The sequence below is a fragment of the Capra hircus genome, chromosome 20 (assembly GCF_001704415.2).
Source record: "Capra hircus breed San Clemente chromosome 20, ASM170441v1, whole genome shotgun sequence".
Classification (NCBI taxonomy): Eukaryota; Metazoa; Chordata; class Mammalia; order Artiodactyla; family Bovidae; genus Capra; species Capra hircus.
In genome coordinates, this window is record NC_030827.1 from 62040221 (window position 1) to 62064788 (window position 24568).

At 43.1% G+C, this 24568-nt stretch overlaps 1 protein-coding gene across 3 annotated transcripts in view; it reads left to right on the top strand.

Annotated features, from left to right (window-relative positions):
* The window catches only part of CTNND2 (catenin delta 2), a 1112452-nt gene that overhangs the window by 810996 nt on the left and 276888 nt on the right, over positions 1–24568 (top strand). For all 3 annotated transcript variants that reach the window (XM_018065721.1, XM_018065722.1, XM_018065723.1), the window contains one exon: positions 1640–1772. In XM_018065721.1, the coding sequence (XP_017921210.1) occupies positions 1640–1772 (133 nt within the window). The remainder of the gene's footprint in view (positions 1–1639; positions 1773–24568) is intronic.

The window sequence follows — 24568 nt, forward strand, 5'->3', positions numbered from 1 at the left end:
ATGCTTTTGAGTTGTTTTCTGGGAGTCAAGTGGGTGCTGCCAAGCTGTCTCAAGTCTCTTCCAGCCTATCCTTCAGATAAATACTAGCCTTTTGTGGTTCAAGGGGTCAGGTTTTCATCTGTGGCCTCACGGGTTGCTTACTTATTTCTCTGTTAAAAACTGATTCACTGCTTCAGACACGGAATCCTTACATCCAACCATGTCAGTGCTGTGGTCTAACTCAAGGGTCTCCAGCCTTCAGGATCTGATGCCTGATGACCTGAGGTGGAGCTGATGTAATAATACAAATAAAGTGCGCAATAAATGTAATGTGCTTGCGTCATCCCGAATCCACCCACCACCGCCCCACCCCAAACCGATCCATGGAAAAATTGTCTTTCATGAAAGCAATCCCTGGTGCCAGAACGGTTGGGGATTGCTGCTCTAACTGGTTGAGTTGGTGAATTTCATGAAAGAGTATTCATATACATAATGGTACAGTCACCCTTGTGTTGTATGATGGATTTAAGTATCCTGGAGCATGTTTCTCAAAATTAAATAAACAACTAGCTTCTTGGAGTAGCTCAGATATACACAAGAGGATATAGAAAAAGAATGCACCGTGCATAAAATTTGTTTGAATAAACCTAACATTTTAAATAAATAATTTCCTCTTATGAAAGCTTCTTGTTACTATACTTTTATCCTCAGAAAATTGTTTAGGGAATCTGTATGTTTTTAAAAGAAGAGATTATGATAATAGCAATATTAACCATAAATATAACAAATATGGCATAACTGGTATCAGGACATTTTAGGCTGGACTCTTTCAGTTATATTTTCTCTTATCTGATAATTTAACTAAATGCTATACCTGCCCAAGACTGTTGAAATAATATTTTGGAAAATAAATGTGATCTTGTAAATTATCTATGGAAGTCCAAATGAAAAATGTCTGTATTAGTAAGATCGTGCCATTTTAAGTCCTTTTTTTTTTCAGTCTTCATAAACATGGTAACTTCAGTGATACATTTAAGATTATATAAGTTTATGTGCATGCATGCTTAGTTGTGTCTGACTCTTTAACAACCCCCTGGACTGCAGCCTGCTAGCCTCCTCTGTCCATGGAATTTTCCAGGCAAGAATATTTGAGTGGTTTGCCATTTCCTACTCCAGGGGATCTTCCTGACCCAGAGCTTGAACCTATGTCTCTTTCTTCTCCTGCACTGATGGGCAGATTCTTTACCATTGTACCACCTGGGAAGCCCTAGATGTATATGTATGTATATATATATATACACTTACAAACCATTTGCTCAAGGAAATCTTTTCAAATCCTTTTTTAAGTCAGTGGATGTGTAAGAAATATAAGAGGATGAGACGGTTAGGTAGTATCACTGACTCTATGGACATGAATGTGAGCAAACTCTGGGAGATAGTGGAGTACAGAAGAGCCTGGCGTGCTGCAGTCCTGGGGGAAGGGGGATCGCAAATAGCTGGACACAGCTTAGCGACTAAGCAACAACATGTGTAAGAAAACCAGGACAATCAGTTGTGAAATATTCCCATGTAAACTCTCACAGGTGTTACATAGATGAGTTGACCACAGGCTACCAGTTGCGGGATTTCTCTCATGTTCTGCTGCTTTCCTTTTGTTCAGAGAATTTGGATGGAGAGACCCGGAGCTACCTGAAGTGATACAGATGTTGCAACATCAGTTTCCTTCGGTCCAGTCTAATGCTGCAGCCTATTTACAGCACCTCTGTTTTGGAGACAACAAAATTAAAGCCGAGGTAAGCACTACTTGGAATCGTGAATGACTGGTGTCAGATTCATCATCACTTAGGTGTTCAGAGTACTGTTGAATGGGGAAAAAAAAATTCGAAGCTTAAAGTTATGCTATCAAAACTTAGATCCACACTTTTCATCCAAGTGTTTGGCATGGCGATATATACATTCTTCTTTTTTAATATTTGAATACTGAAGGAATAGAGGGCCAAGGATATACACTAATATCCACAGAGATGAGAGTATCAAATGCTAAACTTGATATAACTTGCATTTTTCTTCTCAGTCCACGTCTGGAGTCATCTCTGCTCCTAAATTCTAAAGAAATACAAAGCATCTTCATGTTCTCCTCAAATTACATCAAGATTGCTACATTAGTTTATGGTATCATCTGTCTTCCTGGAAAACTCATTGATAAGTGGGAAATTTTAGGCAATAAACCAGTTTTGTGTTATAACCAAACTTTCTGAACCATTTGCAAATGTACCAGTGGATATGATACAGATATATGCATTCCATTAAAGAATCTCTTCTCTGTGTTCATCATGTAAACAGTTGTTAACATGCTCAAAATTTTTGGAATACTTCAAAGTGCACAAATTGTGGTATGTGATATTTCTGGAAAATCACAGTGGTCAGCACAGCCAACTCTGATTTTTTTTTTTAGACAAGGGACAAGCATTTGCATATGAGCAGCTGAGTAATCAAATTTTTAAAAAAGATTTTATAAACTGTTAAGAGTCATCTCCATAGCATGTAAGGAATTTGGGAGATAAGACTAAATAGGTTTAAGGGTGGAAAGCAGAGATTTGAAGATATAATTGCGATTTATTATAGATGGTGCTTGCTTGCATTGGGATGTGTATAGACTAGCAGCTTTTCATCTTTTTTTTTTTTTTCCTGTTTCTCTTCCCCTGAGACTACAAAGGGCTTGACCCATGCTTTTTCTTATCAGAAAAGTCCTATTTCTTGGTGGAATGTATATAAAGTGGTGATTCTCAACCAGGTGTAATTTTGCCTCCTGAGGGACATGTCACAACATCTGGAGCCATCTTTGGTTGTCAGAATAGAAAAAATTTGTGGTGTGCCATTAGCATTTAGTGGGTGGCAGTCATGTGTTACCCAACTCAGGCTGGGCTGCTCACCTCTGAAAAGTCAGTACTCAAGAGACAAGTGTTGGCAGGAAAGAAAGGTTGCTTTATTCAGAAGACTGGCAACCTGGGAGAAGGTGGACTTATGTCCAAAAACCAACTCTCAACTGCTGATCAGGAAGCAGGAGCTTTAAAGGGGGGATTTCCAGGGTTACAGGTTGGAGATGGGGGTTACATGCAGAAACAGTACAGTCTGCTCTGACAGTCATCGTGAAATTGGTCATGCAGTGATCTGATCAGCACCATCTTGATGATTTTAAGTACAGTTCATCTTCAGTTCCAGGGTCGGTTTGTTCTTGCTTCCTTGAGGTCAGTTCTTGGAACTGTGTAAGATAGAGCAACTAATGTCATGGCTACAGTCTGGTCATCACGCAATCAACTCCTTCCACCTGGCAGGGGTTTTAGTATCTGCAAAACAGCTCAGAGGATGTGACTCAGAATATTATGTATAGCCCTTAAGGAGGAACTAAAGGTCCTTGACTATGTTAAATGGCTAAACTATTATTATTTTGTCTCACTTGACGGTTTTCCTTTCTGCATTTTCTCACTTCTCTGATTAAATTTATTCGTTGGCTAAAGTTTTTCTACAAAGAAGCAGGTGGAAAAAAATGGAGGATCTGTCCCCAACAGGCACCATATGGTCCTGTTCAATTACAAAGAATGCTTGCAAAACATTCTGTAATGGAAGGGCAGCCTGGACAAAGAATTATTCAGTACCAAGTATCAGTAATGCCAAAGCTGAGATAAAAGAAATTATTATTCATCTAAGATAGATTTTTTTTTTACTATTTTTTTTTAAATATGAATGTCAAAAAATATTATTAAAATGATCTGAGGATAAATTAAATTATGTGGCTCTTGTCCCAAGTGGCAGTTCTCTTAGTCATTCTCAGCCTTTAGTAGAAAACAAAATAACCATTTAAAATGAAGGAGAAATTTCCGATTGAGGGATCACATGCCATCATTTTGCAAAGATTATAACTTTGAGGGTTTCTCTAGAGGCCATGAGAGAATCTCATCCCTTGATGGGTGTAAAGTGGATTCACAGATATTGTGGCAACCGCAGCAGCAGGGCGGACTCGTCCCCAAATCTGGTTCTGATGTCACGACCGAGGACAGCACACACACCCCATGAGGGTACGAAAAGGCCAGTTACTCACGTAATGAGGCTTTTGTAGCCGAGCATAGCGGCTTCCACACGGGACTGAACGTGAGTGGAGAGCTCAGGAAAGGAGGCCAGGGGATTAGGCGGTAGATATGGCCTGCCCTGTGATGGGGTTCTTACCTGGGGACAGGATTTCTATGGTTTGAACTTCCTGGTACCAAAGGAGGAGGCATCAGAGATTTGTCATCAGCTTGCTCGGAGGCGAGCAGAAGGGACAGAACTGTCAGAGGCCAAACATCAACAAGGCCGTCATGTGGTCCGTGCAGACGCCATTACCTGGGCAAGTTCAAAGTCATTGCCTCTGTCTATGTGAGCCATGACCAGCCTTGAAACTTCATAGCAGTGGTGCCCAACGTGGGCTTGTGTGGTCACATTAGAAGCATCCTGGGTTCTGTGGGAGACAAAACGGTGGTGTGAGGAGGGGGTGACCAGCACACTCACCAGTGTCAGAAAGATACATTGTCCAACATCACTTCCCTGCTCACCAGCTGTGTCTCCTTGAACAGAACTGTCCACTCAAGCCTCCTTTCTTATCTTTAAAACAGAGATGCTGATCCCTCCCCTGTAGAGTCCTTATAGGGACTAAATGACTTAATGGATGCAAACTGCTAAGTGGTGATGTATTCATTCATTCAGACACATCTTTGTCCAGGAGCACAGTTAGATACTTAAGACACTGTTTTATCTTACATATGTATATACAGCTGAGCTTCTCAGTGCAGTGGTGAAGAATCTGCCTGCCATGAAGGAGACACAAGAGATCGGGGTTTAATCCCTGGGTTGGGAAAATCCCCTGGGGGAGGGCGTGCAAACCACTCTAGTATTCTTGCCTGGAAGAGTCCGTGGACAAAGGAGCCTGGAGGGCTACAGTCCATGGAGCCACAAAGAGTAGGACATGGCTAAGCATGCACGTGTATGTGTAGGTTGTGTGTACCTGTGATCAGTTTTTAATTTTGCTGTAGATGCCCTTGAGGTTGCCTGTATCACTTCTTACTGCTTGGAGATTCTCCTGACACCTGGTTCTTAGAGCTGTGGTTCAAGTGGAATTTGTTCCTCTGCTCCACCTCCTAAAGACTGCAGACATGGCCAGGACCTCGTGATAATGGTGCCTGGGGTACCTGGGGGACTGTGATGACGAGGAAGGAAAGGGTGATGTAGCATACAGCCTAACAAAATGAGATCAGAGTTAGCAGAAATGAGCCAGAGGAGCGGGGCAGATGCAGGAGGCCTACGTAAAATGCAGAGTGAGCCACATGGAGTTTCCCTTCATCTCTCCTTCAGTCACCAAGGGAGTACAGTGTGTGCTCATGCGTACACACACACACACACACACACACACTCAGGTGTGTACACATCTCAGTGTGAATACACTCAGGACTTTGCACACACCTATATTGTTCTCTCATCCTAATTCAAGCCTAAACCATCAGTAGTGATTCTCCCTTCATGACAGATGGCTGCCTGTCATGTTTTCATATACAGGCATTGATTTTTGTAATTACCTGCTGTCCAAATACTAATCTTGCAGGCACCAGCCTTTCCAAATTTACTCAGTCCTCTAGTCTTTCTATTGCATTTTATTGAATTGATTTAGCCCTTCAGTCTACATTTCATTATTGGTATTGACTTTGCCTGCACAATGGATAGGCCATTGAGCAAAAGGCAGAATTAAATCTCCTGTATGTGGAGGGTCATAAATCATGCCTTTCTCATTCCTTATTACAGGGCTTTGTACAGTTTTCACTTAATGAAGCCAAGAAATTCAGCTTTGTTCATGATGATGCCAGATCTCATAGGTATAAAGTTGAGGATTCACTCCCATAAATCAGCAGACAGAAGCACTGTCCCAAACTTTTCCTACTGGTCCAGTGAACTTGGGTTTAAGGCAGACTGCTTGTTCCCTGACAGCAAGGAGGTGGAGCTGACGGGAGAAGAATGGGCGTGGTCAGTTCAGGAACCACCAGTGACTGCGAGAGAGTCTGTGGTCCACTGGGTGCCCTGACCTGGGCCTGGACTTCAGTTGGGAAATGCTTTGAAGACCAGCAAGTGTCCTAAAATTGGAATAGGAGGATATCATGCAAACAAGAGTTCAAAGTTAGACGGAGAAAAGATCAGAAGAGAAGCAGTTGAGGGAGGCCTTCCCTGGTGGTCCCGAGGCTAAGACTCCATGCTCCCAGTGCAGGGGACCTAAGTGTCATCCCTGGTCAGGAAACTAGATCCCACGTGCTGCAACTGAGACTCGGTGCAGCCAAATAAATATTTTTTAAAAAGAGTGAAATAGGGTGGGGCAAAGAGAAAGTGGAAGGAGAGGGTCCAGTCGTTGTAGCAAACACACCGTATTGGCGCAGCTCATTTCCATGGATGATGAGTGACTGATCTGTAGGCAGGTTCTCCTGCTTTAAAGGGCAAGAGGCGTGATGGGTGTGGATGGTTGTCAGTTATGTTTCAACTATGTCTGCCATCCACACTGTCTCCTAAGTCGTTGGGAACGTCATAATAAGTTGAGTTTTCGATAATGTAAGTAGTTTTTAGGCATGAAAACCTGCTCATGTGTGTATATAGTGTGTATATATGATAAGCATTTTGGGGAAGTGCTTGAAAAGTGAAAGTGAAGTCGCTCAGTCTTGTCCGACTCTTTGCGACCCCATGGACTGTAGCCTTCCAGGCTCCTCCCTCCATGGGATTCTCCAGGCAAGAGTACTGGAGTGGGTTGCCATTTCCTTCTCCAGGGGATCTTCCCAACGCAAGGATCGAACCCAGGTCTCCTGCATTCCAGGCAGACGCTTTAAACCTCTGAGCCACCAAGAAGTGCTTAAATGTTGATAATTATTTTATATTTTTTCAAAAATCTGTTTTTCATTCTTGTGGGAACCTTCGTCAGTTAAGAATATTAAGAGCATCCCATTGATTTAGGGATAACACCAAGTACCTCTCATGAGTTGTAATGATTTGGATTTATTTATGTTCCTCCCTCCTGTGTTTCCCCCCATTTCTTTTCAGTTACAATAAGAGTCAGCAGGAGTTCACACTAAACAGGCGCACACAGACAGGGGCATATGTGTGCATGGGGGTGCCACATGCTGGAATTCAAAGCAGTCTGTTCTCTATAGATAAAAAGGTATTTGCAAATTTTTCAAGTGACAAGAGGTGATTATCTTAAAATGTCTGAATACTTTGTTTCACTATAAATTAATAAATTAGATTTGATAAAATTTAAATTAATACAATTAAATAATTTTAAAATGTATTTCTTAAACATAAGACCATTCACTTAAATACTGTGCCTTTTAAAAACTCAGACTTTGTTATGTGATGTCCCATGTGAGACGGACTTATATCCATGTCTCTAAATGAATGAATGGCTGGTGACTACCACTGATTTAGTTCAGATTTCGTCCCAAAGGCCTCTTTGTATATGAAAAATTGTTTTCAGTCAACAAATGTGTAACCAAGGTGTTTGAAGATCTTTAAGAGTCAAGATATGCAAACTGAAGATGAGAACAATTTCTCTAGGAAACCAGCATTGACTTTATTCAATATTTTATTAACTCCCAGCAAAACTCTTTCCAGTTACCATCCTCCTCACTCTTGATAAAATACTTTGTGTTTTTAAAGAAATGGAATTTCCAGTTCTAGCAGAAAGAAGAGTTTATTGACAGGTTGTTTTGGAGTTAGTAGTAGAACCAAATATTAATAACATGCAGATCATATTTGTAATGAATCCGCATAGATGGGCAACATGTAAACAGGGCAATATAATACCATGTGCTAATAAGCTTCATGGAAAAATTTGTGAGACTGTTTACAAAATGCTTAAAATCCAGCCTATGGAGTCAGAGAAAAATTTCTACCTCCTACTAGTGGAGGTGATGGAATTCCAGTTGAGCTATTTCAAATCCTGAAAGATGATGCTGTGAAAGTGCTGCACTCAATATGCCAGCAAATTTGGAAAACTCAGCAGTGGCCACAGGCCTGGAAAAGGCCAGTTTTCATTCCAATCCCAAAGAGAGGCAATGCAAAAGAATGCTCAAACTACCGCACAATTGCACTCATCTCACACGCTAGTAAAGTAACGCTCAAAATTCTCCAAGCCAGGCTTCAGCAATACGTGAATCGCAAACTTCTAGATGTTCAAGCTCGTTTTAGAAAAGGCAGAGGAACCAGAGATCCAACTGCCAACATCCGCTGGATCATGGAAAAAGCAAGAGAGTTCCAGAAAAACATCTATTTCTGTTTTATTGACTATGCCAAAGCCTTTGACTGTGTGGATCACAATAAACTGTGGAAAATTCTGAAAGAGATGGGAATACCAGACCACCTGACCTGCCTCTTGAGAAACCTGTATACAGGTCAGGAAGCAACAGTTAGAACTGGACATGGAACAACAGACTGGTTCCCAATAGGAAAAGGAGTACGTCAAGGCTGTATATTGTCACCCTGCTTATTTAACTTACATGCAGAGTACATCATGAGAAACGCTGGACTGGAGGAAACAGAAGCTGGAATCAAGATTGCCAGGAGAAATATCAATAACCTCAGATATGCAGATGACACCACCCTTATGGCAGAAAGTGAAAAGGAACTAAAAAGCCTCTTGATGAAAGTGAAAGTGGAGAGTGAAAAAGCTGGCTTAAAGCTCAACATTCAGAAAACGAAAATCATGGCATCCGGTCCCATCACTTCATGGGATATAGATGGGGAAACAGTGGAAACAGTGTCAGACTTTATTTTTTTAGGCTCCAAAATCACTGCAGATGGTGATTGCAGCCATGAAATTAAAAGATGCTTACTCCTTGGAAGAAAAGTTATGACCAACCTAGATGGCATATTGAAAAGCAGAGACGTTACTTTGCCTACAAAGGTCTGTCTAGTCAAGGCTATGGTTTTTCCTGTGGTCATGTATGGATGTGAGAGTTGGACTGTGAAGAAGGCTGAGCACCGAAGAATTGATGCTTTTGAACTGTGGTGTTGGAGAAGACTCTTGAGAGTCCCTTGGACTACAAAGAGATCCAACCAGTCCATTCTGAAGGAGATCAGCCCTGGGATTTCTTTGGAAGGAATGATGCTAAAGCTGAAGCTCCAGTACTTTGGCCACCTCATGCGAAGAGTTGACTCATTGGAAAAGACTCTGATGCTGGGAGGGATTAGGGGCAGGAGGAGAAGGGGATGAGAGAGGATGAGATGGCTGGATGGCATCACGGACTCGATGGACGTGAGTCTGAGTGAACTCTGGGAGTTGGTGATGGACAGGGAGGCCTGGCGTGCTGCGATTCATGGGGTTGCAAAGAGTCGGACACAACTGGGCAACTGAACTGAACTGAACTGACAGTGATGAGTACACTAAATTTAATTTAGAAGGTGCCAGAAAATATAGCATAAGTCATACTAAATCAGAGTAGGAATTAGACTTAAGGACATTAGTCCTTTGGAGTTTGTGTGTATGTGTGTGTGTGTGATCATGTCCATAAACTTTCAATATATTTGTATCATTTACACTCATTTTATGCAACATCATTGTTTTCTTTATTAATATTAACTAGAACATAGAAATTGAGTTCTAGAACATAGAAAATGAGTTTTAAAATATGCAACTGTCCCCCTCTCCCATACATTTTATTTGACTCAGACTGACTGACAACCTTTCATGTGTTAAAAACAAAATGCAGACTTATTCCTGTCTACTACACTTAAAGTGCTTCATAATTTCTATTTTATTCTTGCTTCTTTCCACCTCACAGAGTTCAAGAGAAGGTGCTATCCATCTCTTCAGGTGATTACTTTATAATCATTTCTTCTCTTTCCATTATCACAAATGGTTCCACAGTTTTTGAGAAAGAGCCTCTATTAGTTTCGAGGTGTCAGTAGACAGCATCCCATTGAGCTGACAGCATGGGCCCTGGAGCCAGGCTGCCTGCCTTTAAATCCTGGCTACTCTCCTGCATTCTAGCTCTGTGATTTGGGGCAAGTTTCTTTACCTCTCTGAGCCTTAGTTTCCCAGACTGTAAAGTGAATTTGCATCACTGTGGAGAGAATGCGCATACCCTGCCAGCCAGAGTCAGTGGGTTGAGACCTGTAGGTTTTTGCTGGTATACATGTAAAACACACATTAAGGAAATCTCCTGGCAATCTCATAACGTTATAGACAGAACATCTGTGTGTATCTGCTTTACTTGTAGTGTTCGCGATTGACATGCTGAAATCCTTTATGGTCTCTAGCACACGTCAAAAGCCCGTGTTGTGTGTGACCCTGTGCAGAGCCATTGTTGAAGCGAAGAAAAAAAAAAAAAAAACTGGCTTTGAGAAGTTAGAATCAAAGAACCCTTTGCATGTGCCAACTAAAAGAACACACAAACAGGTCCTAATGCTGAATACATTGATATAATGTGAAAGCGGAATCCATGGGTATGCCCATTCAACAGGTGTTCACCGATCAGGTCTGAAGTTCCAGGCTCTGCTCTTAGCCCTGGGGATATAGTAGTGAACAAACTAGATTCAGATGAGTAAGGAGCAACAAGAAACAAAGACACAGATCTATCATTTGCCAGATGGTGGAGCTGCCATGAGTGAAACAACAGGAAATGAGTGAAGAGGATGATGGGGTGGGAAGAGATTAGGAGTGAACTGCTGTTTCATGTAAGATGGGCAGGAAAGTCATCTCTGAGGAGCAGTGTTTGAGCAGAGCCAGAAGCAGTAAGAGAAAGAGTTAGTCTCTGAGGGGAAATATCCCACCGTACCCTGTGCACAAAGCAGGCCTGGGCAGGCTGGACCATGTGTGTTCCAGGAGTGTGGTGGTCCCCTAGGGTTGGCTTCTGAAACAAAGCACCACACACTGGAGGGCCTAAAACAACAGAGCTTGTTGTTTTAGGCCCAAAGCCAGGAAATGAGCTTGATTCTCTACACTTCTGGAGCTGGAAGTCCAAGATCAAGGTATGGGCAGGGCCAGGCTCCCTCGACGGTTCTGGAGGAATGAATGCCTGCTTGCCTCTGCCTGGCTTCTGGCGCTGGCCCTTAATCCTGATGTTTCACTGCGTTGCTGCGACTTATGCCTCTGACACCGCGTGGCCTTTTCCTGTCTCTGTGCTTCTGTCTGTGTCTCTTCTCCTCTTGTAGAGACACAAGTCATACTGGATTAGGGCACATCCTAGTTGTTTGTTGTTCAGTTGCTAAGGCTTATCCAGCATTTTGTGACTCCATGGACTGCAGCATGCCAGGCTTCCCTGTCCTTCACTACCTCCAGGAGTTTGCTCAAACTCTTGTCCATTGAGTAGGTGATGCCATCCAACCATCTCATCTTGATGTTAAGTTGATTACATCCATGAAGACCCTGTTTTTAAAATGAGCTCACTTTCAAAGGTACCTGGGCTTAGGGTTCCAGTGTATCTGTGGGAAGGCAAAACTCAACCCATGATGCTGACTTAACAAGGAGTGTGGCTGGAACCTCGGAAAAGAGTGGAGGAGGGAAGGAGACGAGAGCAGTGGGTGAGTGTCTGGGGTTGGGTCATGTAGACTTTGCGTGTCAAAGGCCTTACTTTCAGAGAAGAGAAATCTGGGGCCTGCTTTTTGGCAGGGTATTTTGGGAAGTAGTACATTTCAAGAAAGGAGACTTAGGGAGATTTGGAACCTATGAAATGGTCAAAGGAGAGGGGAACTGGTTAAAAAAAAAAAAACATGAGAAATATGAAAAGAGATGGTCAGTGGATCAATGAAGTGGGCGGGATTGTCCCAGAAACCATATAAAAGGTGACCTTCTGAGAAGAAGCCAGAAAAAGAAGGCAGGTAACCTTCTAGGTAGCCCCTTGTGGTGATCTCAAAGTGTTTGAGAAAGTAGGAAAAAAAAAAAAACAATGTGGCCGTTGGATCTGAGGGAAGTGTGGGTGGGTTCTGAGAGGCCATGGGGGTGTGTGGAAGACTGTTATGTAAAGGAGGAAGACTTAGACGTGAGAGGCTCTTGGACCACAGGAGGGGTGGTCAGGCAAGTGGCTCATGCCTTTCCAGGACAGTACTGAGGAGAGGTGAGCAGGAGCCTAGAGGCAGATGAGGAAGCGTGAGGAGGTGGAAACAGCTGGAGACAAGCGACTGTGAGGTCTGCATAAAGAAAACAGAGAAAGGCAGTGACTTTAAGAAGCTAAGCTCTAAGAATTTGTTTTATTTGGAGCACGCATGCTCAGTTGCGAAGTTGTGTCTGGCTCTTTGCGACCCTGTGGACTGTAGCTCTGTCAGGCTCCTCCGTCCATGGAATTTTTCAAGCAAGAATACTAGGATGGGTTGCCATTTCCTTCTCCAGGGGCTCTTCCTGACCCAAGGATCAAACCCATGTCTCCTGCATTTATTTGGAGTGGGTACTGGGGGGTGGTAGCAAATTATGCTCAGAGCCTGAAATTGTCTTTGCCTATAGTTTACTTAACACAGGTGCACAGTGGGATTTGTAATCATTTCACAAGACATTAGCAGAGAGGATAATGTCTCTTAATGAACCAATAGAGAAATAACATCCTGCAAACAAACGATGGATTAATTACGCTGTTGTTCTAGGCAAGGGGACCTGACAGAAATCAGAGTCTCAATTAAGTTGAAGTGTACCTTTTATGTGAGTTTGGTTTCTCAGGAGAGCTGGTTTCACCAAACAGGATCTGACTTCCAGCTGCCAGGTCAAAACCCAAATCCCTTGCTGCTAAGGCCAGGTGCTAGGGAGTGAGGGTGCCTGAGTAGGCGGGCAGGCCGGGATTAGCACTCCAGGGATGACCGCAGGGCTTGGGCCATTGCTTACAGGAGTGCGTGGCCGAGGCAGTAACAGTGTCCCTTCTCTTCCTGGGGCTGCCGCTCATGTCAACACCACTGCCAGGCCACAGTAACCTGCCCTCAGCAGGAGCAGGTGTCTCCAGCCCTTCAGAGAGCTAGAGCAGCCAAGGGCAGGTTTGTCCAGACTGAAACTCTCAGAATATGCCTCACCAGCTCTCAGAGTCAGAGTCTAAATGTCCCCTTGCTTCTCTCCACACGTTCTTAGTGATAAGCCCCCAGCAGATCCCTCAGCAGCTATGCCACTAAGAGCTTAACAGCAACCGCAGATGAGAAGGTAATATATTAAAATGACTACAGTCATAAGCACATGGGTTTGAAATCATATCACACCATACCTAACAGACCTGTTTCCACTTTTCAGTCCCATCAGGGCAGCAGGAGAAAGCCGCACAAAAACACGGCAGTGCTGTTGGAGAAGGGAGTGCTAATCGGAGGAGGGGGTTTGGTTCTGGGTCTTGGGGAGGTGTTGGCTAGATGGAGAAGCTAAGGTTCTCAGGGGCCGCAACCTTCATGAGCGCAGAAGGGATGTGAAAAATGATCTGTGCTGAGCTGCGTCGCAGCTGAAAGCTAAACCAGAATGAATGAAGGAAACAGCCCACGTGTTGTTTTTTTTTTTTTCCCTTCTATGTTGCCTTGGTCCTTCACACACGAAAGGTGATGAAAGAGGCAGAACTGAGAGTTATGGGACCAGGGCTTCCAGCAGAAAGGGCTGTGAGTCATCCTCAGTGGAGGAGATCATAAGCAGGCAGTACTGCTAACAGGCTGGGACAGAATTACAGCTAACGAGGGCAGGTATGATCCCACTGAGGTATATATCAATTTGGCGGTTGTGTTCCCGTGCCGTGGAGGGGAAGTCAGAATCATGGTCTTTGGGAATTTGGGGAAAGAAGCAGAGACAAAAGGGTACCAGTAAATGGTGATGATTTGGTGGCCTTTTTCACTTAAAGATAAATGGGACTGATGAACTGGCAGGGGTGCTGGGGGCCTGGTGACAGTGTCCCCCTGCCATGTGCATCTCTCTCTTTGACATTTTGCACCTCTCTGCCCTGTTGTCTCCAGCCCTAGCCCCCTTTAGTTCTTCTTTCTCTTTTCCTTCCTCATCTTAGCCTGTCATTCATTGACCTTCCAGAGGCTCGTCCTGGCCTCGGTGACTTTCTCCAAATGCTAAAGAGATTGCGGGATCCTCTGGCAAAGGCCTGGGGAGGATCAGATATCAGTATGTCCATTCTGCATGATGTGCCAAGCAAAGGTCTCCTCCTGGCGCTGGGGTCACTGAATAAAGACTGAAGCAGACATGGCTCCCCATGACAATGTCAGGTGGTCATTACCAGAACTGAGTTCAAAGATGGCCCCATTCTTGATGGAAGACTAGTCTCCCTAGAGGCTGTAGAGACCTCTCTGGTTCAATGCCCTTATCTGTTGAGTCTAACAAGAGACCTGGGAGAAAGAGGGCAGTCATGTTAGGGAGAGAATGGTCATACAGATAAGAATAGCTCCATAGTTGCAGCAACAAGAAAGACAGGCGTGTCCTTCCCAGGCGAGCTGTCAGCTCACCTTCCAAGATGGTGAGTTGCCTTGTGCCATCAGAACACAAGGGAGAGATAACATAGAGGTATGGTCAGCTGTAGTGGGCAGAGACTGTTTTCCTTCCTTGAAGGTCCCTTCATGGAAGATGGACCACGGCAGGGGAGAAGAACCCAGGGGTGGCGGGAATGTGGGTGTGTCCCTAGAGGACTCTGGAAGATCAGGGTGAGGCAAAATGTGGTCAGAAGATGCTGAGCGAGGCCATCCTCTAGGGGTGGCAGAGACCTCCAGCCACCTGGCAGCACCAATTCTGGAGTTATGGACCATGTGGGCAGAGAAGACCAACATCAGAGATGGTCTCGGGCTGCCTCTGTGCAAGAAGACATCTCTTCTCCCTCCCTCCTGAAGCACAAGGGAAAGATCCCGGAGGAAGAGGGAGGGGAGAAGAGCACCCGGGGCTGGAGGTCGTGGTCCAGCCAGCTCCTGGAGGTTGGGATGTTGGAGGATGGGCAGGAGACTAGGACTGAAGTAAAATGATTAAGCATCAGTCTCTGAATTGGAATGAGACCATTTTAATAACTGAAAGTGAATGAAAATTAAGCAATCAGACCAGAGCTGTGTTGAAATGGAGCCAACCTGCAGTGAAAGTCCTGATTAAAACCACCAAGTACAGAAGGTCCTCTTTACACGACAGTGATGAGTCAGAGAGCAGTCTACTGGGTCAGGACTCGGGAACAATGGTGTGGCAGTTATTTTTCTACCATCTTTGAAGTTTCCCTGTTGGGATTGCTAAAATTCACTTGGGTTATTTTCGTTTCTTCTTTGTACCATGCTCTCCTTCTATTTTAATGAATTATCTTTTTATCTGCCCACCCCGAATCAGTTTGTATTCTTTTTGATAATTAACAGAAGAAATAGATGACCTACCTGAATGTCAGCCCATTCACATTTGTATCACAGGTAGATACAATTATCCCAGGCTAACTGAGTGATTTTTCACCAGGCTTTTTTTTCTTGCCACATTCCCAGTGAGAGCTCTTATATCCTATCTTCAGAAAAGAAGTGGACTTCCCTGGTGGTCCAGTGGTTAAGAATTCACCTTCCAATGCAGGTGACACAGGTTCAATCCCTGTGTTAGGGAACTAAGATCCTACATGCCAAGGGGTAACAGTCCACGTACCACCTAAGTGCCGCAGATACTGAGTGCATGCTCTGGAGCCCATGGGCCACAACTGGAGAGAAGCTCGCATGCCACAACTAAGACCCAGTGCAGCCAAAGAAGTAAATATTTTGAAAAAAGAAGACCTCTAGCTGAAGAGTGAATCCCTCATTCAGGACCACAGTCCAACTGTATATCCAACCTAAGCTTCTTCATCCAGCAGTAAAGTCCCGTTTTTTCCTTTAGCCTTGGGGAGAGGCAGCAGAAAAAAACCCAGTCTCTGTCCTCCTGGTAACACCTTCTTTCCTTACTGCTGCCGATTCATCACCATTAGACCTTGTTGTGGGTGAGAAATCTCTGAATCATTGAACTGAGGAAGAGGCATATTGTTTATTTGTCATCCTTTTGGTGATTTTTCCCTTCCAAACAGTCTCTGATTTTCCTGGCACAGAGAACTAGAGAGAACATTTTGTCAAAACACTGGTAGAAACTGCATAGAAGCCTCTGCGTCGTATTAGGCTCATACACAGGTTATTGTGCACACCTTTCCTTTTTATGATTTCATTGTGGCTCTGTGCTGGCCTCTATTTCTGTGATCTGTTTCATTCATCCACTCTAAGTAAATGATCTTGGTCTTGCCTCTTTTGAGCATTCGATCACTTTTCCAGCTTCACCAAGGTTATTGTTCCAGTTCATTCTAAATCCATCAGACATCGTGAAGCTGATGACACTTTCACGTTCATTAATGATCCTGCTCCATGTGCTTGTGTGCGCCATCTTGGAAATGGAAACATCACTGGAGCCAGATACCATGGAGAACAAGAGCCTCTCTGACATAAGTGTTTCTGGGTTTCTAGCTCGTATTTCAGTCATTCAAAATCAGGTTCCCATCGAAAGAAATGTATCTTTATACCCAGACAGTCCTGTAGGCACTCTGTCACACCTCTTCCCTATTAGATGCACTTCAGTATTAAAACTGTTTTTAAATGTTTCAAGGAAGGCTACAGGTGATGATTATATGAAAACGGTTCATGTTTGGTAGCTCCTGCGCACTTTTTAAACCAAACCTTTAACATAAGTGAAAGAAAAAAAAATCTTTTTTGTTAGGGACTCTCCAAAATTCAAAGAGGTCTTCTGTATTTACAGTCCTTCTTCGTTAATTTGGCTATGTAATAAAAAGGGAAGCACTGAGTGGGCATTAATTCTCTTCTGATTTGTGTCTGATTTTATGTATGGGATAATTTGTGCATTCCTTTGGATCTGTACAAGCTGTCTTCAATTTTCAAAGATTGTTTGCAAGAAAGAATCTTACCATTGAAATATATTTTCCATGGAAACAGTGGTATATAAGGAGACCAGTCTCCCCAGGACAGCTCAGATAAGCCTCATTAACCCAAAATGTCCCTGAACAAGAGCAAGTGGGTGAAATTGCAGCAGTGGGTAAACAGTATTATAATATTCTGTCTCTTTGTATTCATGAGGAAAGGTGAAAAGTGCTCCAGTAGGAATTCTGGGATCTCATCTCCAGCACTCTGCTTAGAAGGCACATTCCCTGTACCTTCCCTGTGGGTTTTAGAAGTGAGCACCACTCTTGCTACACACCATACTGTCTGGGGCAGGAGCGCAAGGAAAATAGGGACAGATGAAAGGAAAATGATAACATCTTTGAGACTCCATTGTGTAGACCAGATGAAGGAGGGTAGATGATGAGGGTCAAAAACTGGATTCTAGGAGGTTGGAAAATAAAAAGATGTGAGGACCAGGAGGTCAGCTCGATGTCACCCTTGTATCCCATTAAAGTCCCCAGACCTCATAGGATTCTGTAACCCCATCTTGGTGGCCAGATGATTCTGAAACCTTACAACTTGACACCTGTCAAAGAAACGAACTATTTCAGTGAAATATGGCCACTCTGCCCTTGATTCTGGATGGTTCGCAACATTATACTGTGTACAAATTATAATCCAAAAAGAAAGGATTGTTTCCATTGGGTCTTACCAAGCAAGCAGAGATGTTGGAGGCATTTAAGAAGGATATATATATATATAATAAAATCTGACATGGAAAAATATATGAAAATAGAAGTTCGTGTGCCAGTATCTATCTATATTGTAGACAAGTGTGGCAGGTGTAATGGGTGATCTTGCCTCTTCAAAGAGTAATGCCTCCCTTCAGACCCATCTGTCATTAATAGACATATCTGAAAGGCCACGGCTACAGGACTGTATGGGAACAAAAGAACTAAGAAATGTTTCCAATAAATATAGGAAAAGATTTGGATAAAAAACATTACCAGAGATATTGAGACATAATGAACCAAAGACTGGTAGCCTCCAATGGATATTAGTGATATCAGGCTTTAAGTAGAATAAGAATTAATCAGAGGTAGTAGCCATGCAGCCTAAGGCTTTTGTCTCTACTCCAAGACTATGTCCCTCTGACCTGGGTTAAAAACATGGTGTACAAGGCTTACCCCAATGGGTAGAATTCTTTGTATTACCTCCAACCTGATCACTGATCCTGAAGAGAGCTGATATAGGTAGATGATGCCAACTTGGATTGATCTCTGGCCATGCCCCAAATCAAATGGGACCAAGTATCTTTTTGGATTAAACAACAGGTGATACTGTGATTTGAGGAGCCCTCTTCGAGAGTACCTCCGCTCTTAGTTTTATAATTAGTTGAAGATGTCCAAGAGGAAGTCAGGGCACTCTGGATTAACTTACCATGAAAGAGGCTAGTGGATTCTGTGGCTAAGCTGGTGCAGATAGCCATGAGAAGATGAGGAACCACAGGCCACAGAAAGGCTAGACAAAATGGGGTAGGGCAGCCAAGGACAGATGAGATTCGGGAGGTGTTTGAATGGTCTTTAAAAAAAAGAAATGGAGAAACAGTTGCTCTATAGGTTATACTGGCTTCCCCCTGCTGCTGTCACAAATTCCTGCAAGGGGGTGGGGAGGCTGGGTTACCCTTGGAACACTCTAGTGAGACAGTTGAGGCCCCAAGCTGTGGCTTGTTTGAGTGGCAAGAGTCTGGGAAACCATATTATCTGGGCTTAATGTAATTTTACCTGGCCATTGTACTAAAAAAATTAAAGATCATTTGGAAAGAGAAATGGTAAGATAGTTGCTCAGAAACAAAGGGAATTTTTCATACTCAGTGGTCTAGACATACCACATATGCAGGCTGCTGTGAGTCCACGCTCCCAAAACACACATGGGGAGTGGGTGTGTAACTGCTGTGAGTTCACACACCCATAACACACACACACACATTTTTAACACCATGTTAAAAATGGTGGCATAATCCAGTTGTGATTATGTAAACTGAGTTGAAAGCCCTTGGCTAACCAAGGTCCAACATGTTCAAAGCTAAAACAATATAGATTTTCCAGAGAGGTGCTCATGGTATCTATATTAGCAAAGGAGGTGCTAGGAACTGGTCCCTGGCTCCCAATACCTCTTTATACCAAGGACCTAAGGAGTCAGCTTTTCTTCGTTGGCTTTATAGATTACAAGGGTCTAAATAGAATGTTCTCCCTATGGCTTTGACATTATCCAATATAGTTCAGGCTAATAAGACAATTCAGTGGGCACCAGGGAATATCAGTGCTACCATCAGTCTGTGCAACTCTTTTTTTCCCCCAATTTCGATTTCTGAGAAAAAGCCAATCTCAATTGAGCTTCACCCAAGGGATCATACATACAAGGATATGTTAATTCCCTTACCCGTGCCCAAAATTCCTGTCAAGGACTTGCATTTACTGATGATAAAACATACTCTGATATATGACTTTGATGATGTAATGATTATCAGGACTATAAAAGGCCAACAGAATTGGAACTAGGATGACTCATGACAAAGTGAAGCAGGCTTCTAAATTATAGAATTATAAGGAGTGACCTGCATTCAGATGCTTACATCTTTCCTTTTCTCCTTTGCTTTTCACCTCTCTTCACAGCTATTTGTAAGGCCTCCCCAGACAGCCATTTTGCTTTTTTGCATTTCTTTTCCATGGGGATGGTTTTGATCCCTGTACAATGTCACGAACCTCATTCCATAGTTCATCAGGCATTCTATCTATCAGATCTAGGCCCTTAAATCTATTTCTCACTTCCACTGTATAATCATAAGGGATTTGATTTAGGTCATACCTGAAAGGTCTAGCAGTTTTCCCTAGTTTCTTCAGTTTAAGTCTGAATTTGGTAATAAGGAGTTCATGATCTGAGCCACAGTCAGCTCCTGGTCTTGTTTTTGTTGACTGTATAGAGCTTCTCCATCTTTGGCTGCATAGAATATAATCCATCTGATTTTGGTGTTGACCATCTGGTGATGTCCACGTGTAGAGTCTTCTCTTGTGTTGTTGGAAGAGGGTGTTTGCTATGACCAGTGCATTTTCTTGGCAAAACTCTATTAGTCTTTGCCCTGCTTCATTCCGCATTCCAAGGCCAAATTTGCCTATTACTCCAGGTGTTTCTTGACTTCCTACTTTTGCATTCCAGTCCCCTGTAATGAAAAGGACATCGTTTTTGGGTCTTACTTCTAAAAGACCTTGTAGGTCTTCATAAAACCGTTCAACTTCAGCTTCTTCAGCATTACTGGTTGGGGCATAGACTTGGATAACTGTGATATTGAATGGTTTGCCTTGGAGACGAACAGAGATCATTCTGTCATTTTTGAGATTGCATCCAAGTACTGCATTTCTGACTCTTTTGTTGACCATGATGGCTACTCCATTTCTTCTGAGGGATTCCTGCCTGCAGTAGTAGATAGAATGGTCATCTGAGTTAAATTCACCCATTCCAGTCCATTTTAGTTTGCTGATTCCTAGAATGTCGATGTTCACCCTTGCCATCTCTTGTTTGACCACTTCCAATTTCCCTTGATTCATGGACCTGACACTCCAAGTTCCTATGCAATATTGCTCTTTACAGCATCGGATCTTGCTTCTATCACCAGTCACATCCACAACTGGAGAATACTCTTGAGAGTCCCTTGGACTGCAAGGAGATCCAACCAGTCCATTCTGAAGGAGATCAATCCTGGGATTTCTTTGGAAGGAATGATGCTAAAGCTGAAACTCCAGTAATTTGGCCACCTCATGTGAAGAGTTGACTCATTGGAAATGACTCTGATGCTGGGAGGGATTGGGGGCAGGAGGAGAAGGGGACGACCGAGGATGAGATGGCTGGATGGCATCACTGACTCAATGGACATGAGTCAGAGTGAACTCCAGGAGATGGTGATGAACAGGGAGGCCTGGCGTGCTGCGATTCATGGGGTCACAAAGAGTCGAACACGACTGAGCGACTGACCTGAACTGAAGGAGTGACCTGATAGGGAATACTTGAAGAATCATGAATATTTTTTAACAGATGAAAAATATTCCCCTGAGGCCACCCTGAAATGAATAAGAAACACAGTATTTGGTGGAACTCCTGGGGTCCTGGGGAAAATCATATCTCATATCTGGGGATATTATCATATTCCATTAGGAAAGAAGGAAAAAGAGTTGCTTTTGAAGATCATCCCAACAACAAAATCTCCCTAATGTCTTCAGTGGATAAGAGTATTGAGTATAACCTCAGATGCCTAAAATCTAGTCTTTATACAAACAGTGATAAATACCCAATGAGGCTGGAGTGTATGGCAAAATCCAGTAGGGGCATCAGAAGGACAACCTTAAGGTTTTGAATGCACTGACTGCCACACTCCACCTTTAGATATTTGCTTTGTAAGAGGGTGTCAGTGACTTGCTACTGAACACTAGTAGAGTTGCTTTCATCTCTGAGGGACATCTGAGGCCTGAAATTCTTGTTAAACCTTGGGGAAAAATGCTGACATAAGAAAGGGTCTCTTTAAACACTCTCTAGTGGAAGGATTTGATCAAGGACCTCCAAATTTGGTTATATCAAAGGTGTCCACTCAAAGGAAGAACAGAATTCCTTAGAACTGGATTCCCTGCTTTATCTTTTTTTATCCTCTTCTATAGAGCAATCGTGGGCCCAGGCTGTGATTCCATATCAGAACAAGTCCAGCAGGAACAGGACTTGAAGACAAGAGCGCTAAAGCAATGGAGGAGGAATACTTTGGGAAGGCTTCCTCCGTCCAACCTAGTTTTTAAAAACCATGCTTACAGGACAAAAACCAAAACACCAGAGTTCATCTTCCTGGTTGGCCATGTTGTGTTCTTCTAAGTGATCATCTGAAAAGATACAATTTTATGGTGGGTCATTCATTACTGGTGTAGACAGGGTTGACCATCCAGTGTGCAAACTGCCCCATTAGGAAGACTCTGTCCTTCCTCATTGAAGTTATCTGAAGAGAGGATCACGTCACACTGACTGGTGGAAAGCAGCCAGTGAGTTAGCCACTGAGTCATGAAATTGGGCAGAGAGTGAAGAAGCCCTATCCTTGGTACTTCTGTATGCAGAGAGAGACGACACTGCCCGTGTCCTTCCAGGCTTAAATTTGTCCATGTGATCGAGATACACCTTAGCCAAAGAATAAGCCCTGGTGGTTGGTCAGGAGATCATATATTGGTCCTCACTATACAGACAGTAACTTGGGCATTGGAAACAGATGGACAGAGCAGCTCTGTGCTACCCACGGTGGGCTAATAGAAGCAGTGAAGCCTGAAGGGCTGCTCATGAACACGTGATAGATCGACAGTACGTTGACAGTAGATTGAGTCCACCTATGTATAGGCTTCCTGTTGCTGCTGTAACAAATTGTTAATACCACTGACAGCGCTCTGTGTCAGTTGCTCAGTCGTGTCCAACTCTTTGCAACCCCATGGACTGTAGCCCACCAGACTCCTCTGTCCATGGGATTTCCCAGGCAAGAATACGGGGTGGGTTGCCATTCCCTTCTCCTGGGGATCTTCCTGACCCAGGAATCAAACCCAGGTCTCCTGCATTGCAGGCATTAAAACTTGGTGCTTTAAATACTTCTTAGTGCATTAAAACTTAGTGCTTTAATAGAACATAACTTTACTATCTAATAGCTCTGGTATTCAGAAGGCCATACTTGGTCTTACTGGACATAAATCTAGACGTGTGTTTCTTTCTGGAGGCTCTAGGGAAGAACCCCCCCCCCCTTTTTTTTTTTACCTTCTCCAGTTTCTGGAGGCTTCTCACATTCCTTGGTTTATGGCCACTTCTATCTTCAAGGACACTGGTCTTTCTCACACTTCTATCTTCCTGATTCTCTTTTATCTCCCTCTTCCTCTTCATGAAGACACTAGGCCCACCCAGACAACCCAGCTAAATTCTTTAAGGCCAGCTAATCAGCAGCCTTAATTTCAGTTCAGCTGATCAGCAGCCTTAATTTCAGGTCAGCTGATCAGCAGCCTTAATTTAAGGTCAGCTGATCAGCAGCCTTAATTTAAGGTCAGCTGATCAGCAGCTGTAATTCTGTCTGCAACCTTCATTCCCCTTTGCCCTGGAGTGTACAATTCGTAGGCTTCAGGGATTAGAATATGGACATCTTTGGGGTGGGATAGTGGCATTATTCTGCCTACATAAAATATTAGAGCAAAGAAACCCTGGGAAGTCACACCTCTGACTGAAGTTTGCCTGGTCACCTCCTGCTCTGTGGAGCTCTCCGCTTACAGATAAGATTCTGGATTCCCACTAACATGGCTTTTCCCTGTGACTAGGTGGGCTTTATCACATCACTTTCATCCTGATGGCCACAAGGTCTTGAAAGTAAGTGCATTATTAATAGGATGTTGTTGTCCATTCACTGGGTCGTATCTGACTCTTTGCGACCCTGTGGACTGCAGTACTCCAGGTTTCTTGTCCTTTACTATTTCCTGGAGTTTGCTCAGATTCATGTCCATTGAGTTGTTGATGCTATCTAACCATCTCATCCTCTGCCCCCCTCTTCTGCTTTTGCTTTCGCTCTTTCCCAGCATCAGGGTCTTTTCCAATGAGTCAGCTCTTCACATCAGGTGGCCAAAATGTTAGAGATTTAGCTTCAGCATCAATCCTTCCAGTGAATATTCAGGGTTGATTTCCTGAATTAGGACTGACTGATCTGATCTTGCAGTCCAGGGGACTTTCAACAGTCATATGTTGGGCAGGTGCCAGATCTTGTTGTGAACATTCCCTTCAAAATATTTTAATATTTCTTAATTTTGTCATTCAAACTTGCCAGATCCCCACCCCTGTATGAATATCTATATTAATAAATATTGCACAGTTTTTCATATTATCTCTCAGAATTTCCAAAGCTAACATTTCCCCCATTTTTGCTAGTCTTCCAGGCTCTGGATTTAATTTTTCTGCAGTAAGTACCCTGAGAAATGAATCAATAGATGATAATTTGTTTTGCAATTTAGATTTTTCCATTTTAGTGTCTTAAGCCCTGAAGAGTGACAGCAGAATGTGAAGATTTTGAATCATAAATAATCTTCCTTATTGTTCTGACTTTTATCTGTCTCTTTACCATTTAGCCCAAGTTCATCAAATGGAAATTGGATATTCAATCATGGGCCTGAGTGTAGTACACTGTTTCACATGCTTTTTAATATTTTTTTGCATTAAAGAAAACAAGCAATCTGCATGTCTATAATTAGCTAATATATTCAGCATTGGCTCCTATAAACAAGACACAGGTGTATGTAGCACAGAGGCATTTTATACATAGTGTCGCCTTTTACTTGTGGGGGAAAGTGCTCTCACTCAGTGAAGTGAAAAGAAAAGGTTATAAGAAAAATACTTTTTTAAGTGTGCGTAACATGTGCTGGACCAATGTCATTCTATTCAGAGTCGGTTCATATTCTAAGGCACTAAGATCTCTTCTTAGGCACTGGAAGTCTTTGCTCCGGAGTAATACTCGTTTGCTTGGCACGTGACATTTCTCGTGAAGGATGGACTGAAAATTGGGCTTTTATTTCAAAATTTCAAAGTTCATGGCTGAAACTGCATTCTGTCAAAATTATATGGATCACCTGTGTGCCAAGTACCTCTCTCAGCCCTGGGGATTCAGTGCTGAACA